Source organism: Psammomys obesus, unplaced genomic scaffold (genome assembly GCF_907164565.1).
Source record: "Psammomys obesus unplaced genomic scaffold, mPsaObe1.curated_primary_1811, whole genome shotgun sequence".
Lineage (NCBI taxonomy): Eukaryota > Metazoa > Chordata > Mammalia > Rodentia > Muridae > Psammomys > Psammomys obesus.
The window spans coordinates 10,093,408-10,099,407 of record NW_026596064.1 but is presented as its reverse complement, the minus strand read 5'-3'; the positions used below and the strand labels follow the sequence as shown (position 1 = coordinate 10,099,407).

The window sequence follows — 6,000 nt, the reverse complement described above, 5'->3', positions numbered from 1 at the left end:
AGAGAGAGAGCTGAGAGGGAGAGTCTGAAGAATGAGAGAGGTTAATAAGCCAGAGGAAAGAGACAACTAGACAGTGCAACCCGCTAAGGTGGAATCAGGCAGAGACAGGGAGCCTGTGCAACAGAGTGATGAGAACCAGCTACTCACCAACTCTGAGCCTTACCGCATGGAAGAACCCAGCCAGGTGCCCATACCTACGGTCTCAAAGCTGAAGCAGGAAGATCTCTGTGAATTACAGGGCACTCCACCAGGCATACGGACTTGCAGGCCAGCCTAGGCTACATAGTAACAACTTGTCTCAAAAAAAAAAAAAAACAAGCAAAAAGGAAGCTTGGGTGCTTTGGAGCACATCTTTATGTGTGTGTTTGTTTTGCTTTGCCTTTGAGGCAGGGTTTCTCTGTGTAGCCTTGACTACCCTGGTCTCAGAGATCCGACTGCCTCTGCCTTGGGAGTGCTAGGATTAAAGGCATGCACCACCACTGCCTGGCCAAGGTGGTGCACATCTTCAATCCCAGCGTTGGGAGGCAGAGACAGGCCAACCTCTGTGAGCTCAAGGCCAGCGTGATCTAGGTTAGTCCAGCATGTAAGAGACAGGAACAGAGATAGCCCAAAACAGGGCGGGGGCGGTGGGGGGAGGCCCCAAAGTAGAGCCATGGGTCTCTCTACCATCAACTGACAGTTTTTTTTTTTTTTTTTTCCCTCTTTGAGCCCTGCTTCCTTGGGATGACAGTAGGACTAACTTCCACCATTGGCATGGGTCATGTGTCAAACCCCAGGGTTCCTAGTGTCACGGAACACTAAGGCAGGTGCCTTCCCCTCTCTTTTAAGTGGGAATGTTTGTAAGAGAGATTCAGTCCTGCTCCAAGTCTCGGCTTCAGGGAGCAAGAGGGTGAGTTCAATCCTTGATGTCAGGGCCACAGCCGTGTGATGACAGCTGTGCGTGTAGCTCAGAGGATGACAGGTGGTCAGTCATCTCCTTCCATTAGACGGGTCCCAGGGATTGAACTCATGTCTTAGGCTTGGCAGTAAACACTTTTTTACCCAGCGAGCCATACTTTACTGGCCTGGTTTTCCTTTCTTTTTTTTCTTTTTCTTTTTGAGGCAGGGTTTCTCTGGGTAGCCTTGGTAATTCTGAAACTTACTCTGGAGACCAGGCTGGCTTTGAACTCACAAAGATCTGCCTCCCTAGTCTAGTGCTAGGATTAAAGGGGTGTGCCACCATACCTGATCCCCCGCCCCCTTTTATTGACAGGCAGAATGGTTTATAATCCCCTGTCTTTTCTCTTCCAACTCCCCTATGACAAGGGTTTCACTGTATAGAGCAGACTGGCCTGGGACTTTTGATCCTTCTGCCTCAGCCTCCTGAGTGCTAGGATTACAGCCGTATGCCTCCACACATCTCAAGGTGACACTACCTATACCTACGTGCACGCACACGCAATAACTACATTAAAACATTCAATTTGGTCCAGCTTTTGGGGGGTGGGGTGGGTGTGCTTCTGTAATACAGGGAAAGCTGTACTATAGAGGAAAGCTACACGCGGTGGTACAGGCAGGCCTGCGATCCCAGCACAGGGACGTAGAGACAGAAAGGTCAAAAGTTCAAGGTCATCCTTGGCCATTTAACAAATGGAGACTATCCTGCCCTCCCTAAGAGCCTGTCTCCATAGCAGAAACAAAAATAACAGCGATGTGCACGTGTATTGGACCAGGAGCGCAGACTTTGCCACCTCAGTATGGTGACAAGAGGAAGTTCCTGGTTTCTTTCATTCTCCCACATCCCCAGACAGGGTTTCTCTTTGTGTAACCCCAGCTGTCCTGGAACTTGGTCTGTAGACCAGACTGGCTTCGAACCTGGAGATCCTGAGATTAAAGGTGTCTGCCACCAGGCCTGCCTTTGTTATTAAGTTTCAATATATGGAATTGGAGGTGGCAGGAACATCCAGGCCACGGCGACTTTTCATTTCGTCCTAGCGGTAGTCATCACTCTGGATGGTGCTGTAATCCCAACATCGCAGAGGCCGAAGCAGGAGGTCTTTGACGTAGACGCCAGCCTGGGCTACACAGTGAGCTCTAGGCTAGCCTGGGAAAACCCGGCCTCAAAAGTAAAAATAAACATGGCAGCGACAGTGGTGCTGCGCTTTGAACAAACTTCCTGAAATCAAAGACAATTCGCAAACGGCCTAATGGTTTACCTGAACTGTGTGCACTGGGGCTGACTGGGAGCGGGCGCAGTCCAAAATTAACCCCTTCCTGGCTGGATCTAGGGAGACCGGGTGGTGCAAGGCGTGCCCTTGACAGCTTCAGCAGAGGGAGAGGAGGAAGCAGAGGCAAAGTGTGCCCCCTTCGTCCCTCACCCCATCCTTCTGATGTTGCACTTTTCCAAGCGGGGACCGCGCGCCTCCGGGGTTCCCCCAACCCGCCCACGGGCGCTTGGCAGCGCCGGAGTATTGTCTGACTCGGGAACCCGGCGAACCCGCAGAGGGACGAGGGGCTGGCGGGGCCCTCCTTTGTGCGGCGGCCGCGCCAGGCTCCACCACTAGGGGGCGGCCTGCTCCCCACAGACCCCGACAATAGGAGAAGCCGGGGAGCCGCGCGGTCCCGGAACTTTCCCCGGGTTCGGCGGGCCATGGAGGAGGGGGCTAGCCCGGCGCCCCCGCTCTGGAACTGGGACTACCTGGAGCGCTGCTTCGCCCGCCGCCGTGTCTGCATCTCCTTCGGCCTGTGGATCTGCGCCGCCTGCTGCTGGATCGCCGCCCACGCGCTGTAAATGGGGCCGGGACCCGCGCGAGGGGTGGCGGGCCCCCCGCGGGGGAGATGGGCGCCGCTCGCCTCGACTCCCCCAGGAAACCCGGGGGAAGGGACGCAGAGGGGGCGTTCAGGTGGCCGCTCAGGTCCGGGTTTGGAGCTGACCTTGCGCTGTGGACTGAAGTGGAGTCCCTTCTGGATTCTGTGCACGGGCGAGCTGTGCTGTGAGCCGGCAGCCGGAGGCTGGGTGGTGCAGTGGATGAGGCTTGGATTGGCTCCTATTGTCAGCCTTTTCCTGCTTGCTGGCGGTGTGAGGGGAAGCAAGGTGTAAGCCTTTGGATTCAACGAGGCATGATAGGCAAAGGACTTAGTAAGTGCTCATTAAACACCATTACTGCTCTGGCTCCGCCACCCACCCTTAGGGACCCAAGCAAGTCCCTCGATATTTTCTACTTTTGATTTATCCGAGGCTGGGAAGAGGTGTGGCAGCGGTGATCTGACTACGGCCACGGTGTTTTTTTGCTTTTGTTTTTTCTTTTGTCTGTCTTGCAGTGGTTTGGCCAGGTAGCCCCTGTAGCTTGGGCTCTGAGAGTGAAGCGTCCAGGTCGTCAGTCACCCTGTCCCCATGCACAGAGCTCCGGGGAGGTGCCGCCCAACTGTCCCCAGGAGGAAGAGGGGAGAGGCTGCAGCATCCCTCTCCACTGCTGCATCTGCTCAGGGCCACCCCCTCAGCCTTCCCGTAGTGGTTCAGAGACTCTGCAGTCCCACTGCCTAGAGACTCGAGTCCAGCAAAGACACCCTGGGTCACGTCCTTGGTCCCTGCCTGCCCCACTCCCTAAGGCAGGTCCCGTTACCGTTTTCTAATGCGGTGCCTCCTTACTGAGTGAGTAATAATCCTCCCCTTCACCCAGGCGGGCTTCAGGGATTGAGCTGAGTTAGAGGGTACAAAGCAAGGGGGCTGTGCATCATCACCTCCTTTGTCATGGCCTGGCCTCCTTTGTTTCTCGGCCACCCTTTGCAGCCAACACCGTTGGGCATGCTTGCGGAGGTTAAGCAGCGCCCTGAGAATGCCTGGATGTGCAGGCTTGAGAGCGGGCCTTCTAGCTTCCACCCTGTCTCTGTTCTCTGGACTCCACCACTCCTGAACCCCCTCAGCCTGGGTCTGTCTGCAGAGACTGGAACTTCTTCCATGGTTTGGTGTGTGGGCTAGCTTAAGGTCAGTTCGGGAGTCCTGGCCTCTGAGAGCTTGGAGGACATGCCTGAGAGCAACAGAGCACAGGGCAAAGCCCCTAGCACGAAGCCATAGGCCTGCCGTCTGCTCACATCATTGCCCTAAGCTGCAGTTACTCCCCTCTCAGACGCAAAGGATGAAAGTACTGCCAGTTCAGGTCCAAATCTCTTCCTTGAGTCTTCGCTCTTTGACCTTGCATTGGTTTTAATAGCCCAGAGCTTCAGGCTTGGGGCTGACAGACCGAGAAGTGCTTAGCATGGTGGGTAATAACCTTCCTTCTGTACCTATGATCCCTGGGACTGATGCCTAGAACCTAGCCTATGGATCGAGCACCAAGCACTCTGCCTGAGTGGATGAAGCCAGAGCTGCTCCCAGCCCATTTCCCTATAAAAACCAGCAGGGAGATGGCATTGGTGATATCACCAGAGGCTCTGGCCTTTCCTAGTCTGCCCTGCCCTCTGCCTGACCCAAGTGTGTGAAGGGGGGAAGAAGGGGGGAAAGAGCTTATAGGCAGGAAAACTCAGTAGTTAGGGGACCTAGGGAGGGGCCCAGAGTGCCGTGCTGTTGTTCAGTTTTGGTTTCCCTGCGTTATGAACATGCTCAAATTGCTCAGCTGGCAGAGGCGGCCACCCACTGCACAGATGGATTAGATGGATTTCACTCTAATTTCAAGGAAACAAATCGCCTCTTAAATTTAGGCAATTACCGCTATAGTTAGCTGTGTTGCTAAAATGACTTTTAGAACCTGTTTCGCTTTCAGAAAATAAAATGCACAGCTGGCTTGTAAGGGAGGGGAGGGGGAGTTGCATTGACCCAGCCTGATTTGGAAGAGGAAAAAGAAAAGAGCCCCTATCTTTTCTTAAGGATAGGACCTACTATGTAGTGCAAGATGGCCTCAAACCTAGAGCCTTCTGGTCTCTGCTTCCCAAGGGCAGGATTACAGGTGTTTCTACACATGCTGAGGCCTGTAAGAATCGGTGGTGGTGGTGGTCCACGGTCCCCGCTAGGCTGCCCTTGCCCTTTTGTAGAAGAGGACAATATTGCTAGGAGGAGAGTTCCAGTTCCTGGCGGAGCCTTGTGGTTTATTCTGTTCTTTTTATTCTGACCTGTAGCTAAACCCAGAAACGTGTGCTCCATCTGAGAGGGACTACGTTTGACAGAACAGAGGTCACAGCTGCCTTTCCTAGGTGTCTCCTCCAGTCTAGCCTCAAACTTACCACCCCGTGTTCTGTTCACATCCCTTTCACCTCAGGATTCTCTACCTGAGATGCACAAAGAAATGTGGCCAAGACCAGTCGACACTGTACGCCGCGCTCTGCCTCCTGACGAGCCTGTGTGACACTTTGGGGGCGATCCTGGCCAGACAGCTCACAATCCAGGTACGACCAGCGCGAGCCAGGTTCCTGTCACAGAGGCCTCTGTCTTTTCCCTCAGCCTGCAGAGCACTTTCCTCTCAGAACCGGTGCCTCGTGCCTCGTGCCTCGTGCCTCGTGCCTTCTCAAGAATTCTTTCCCTCCATGTCCGCATGGCCTGTTGTCACCTCTTTCAAGCCTTTGTTCAAAGTCACCTGAAGCAAGGCGTCCCGGGGCTGCAGAGGTGTCCTGGTGGGTAAGAGTACACACTGCCCTTCCAGAGGACGAGAGCTTGGTTCCCAGTACATATGTCAGGTAACGCCAGCTTCAGGGGATCCCGTGGCTTCTTCGCCAAGTGTTCCCATACACATGGGGCACACACATAAAAAATAAAATATGCCCTCCCCTGTGTGGAACTGCAACCCATCTCTGCCACACGTGCGTCAAGACCCTTTCCCCTGCTGCTTTCTCTTAGCTCCCCGTGTGTCTTAGTCACGTTCCTATTGCTGTGACTAAACACCATGACCAAGACAACATATACAACTAGGCTTATGGGTGTAGAGAGTGGGAGTCCATGGTGGCAGAGCAAAGGATGGTGGCAGGGACAGCTGAGCGCTCACATCCTGAGCAGCAAGTAGGAGGCAGAGAGAGACACGGGGAAGGGCGTCC

The 6,000-nt window shown here is 54.3% G+C and overlaps 1 protein-coding gene across 3 annotated transcripts in view; it reads left to right on the top strand.

The window, feature by feature from the left end:
- Window positions 1–2,574: 2,574 nt before the first annotated feature.
- Window positions 2,575–6,000, top strand: part of Tmem44 (transmembrane protein 44) — a 34,066-nt gene continuing 30,640 nt past the window's right edge. For all 3 annotated transcript variants that reach the window (XM_055625163.1, XM_055625162.1, XM_055625161.1), the window contains exons 1-2: window positions 2,575–2,766; window positions 5,232–5,358. In XM_055625163.1, the coding sequence (XP_055481138.1) occupies window positions 2,630–2,766; window positions 5,232–5,358 (264 nt within the window). In that variant the 5' untranslated portion in view covers window positions 2,575–2,629. The remainder of the gene's footprint in view (window positions 2,767–5,231; window positions 5,359–6,000) is intronic.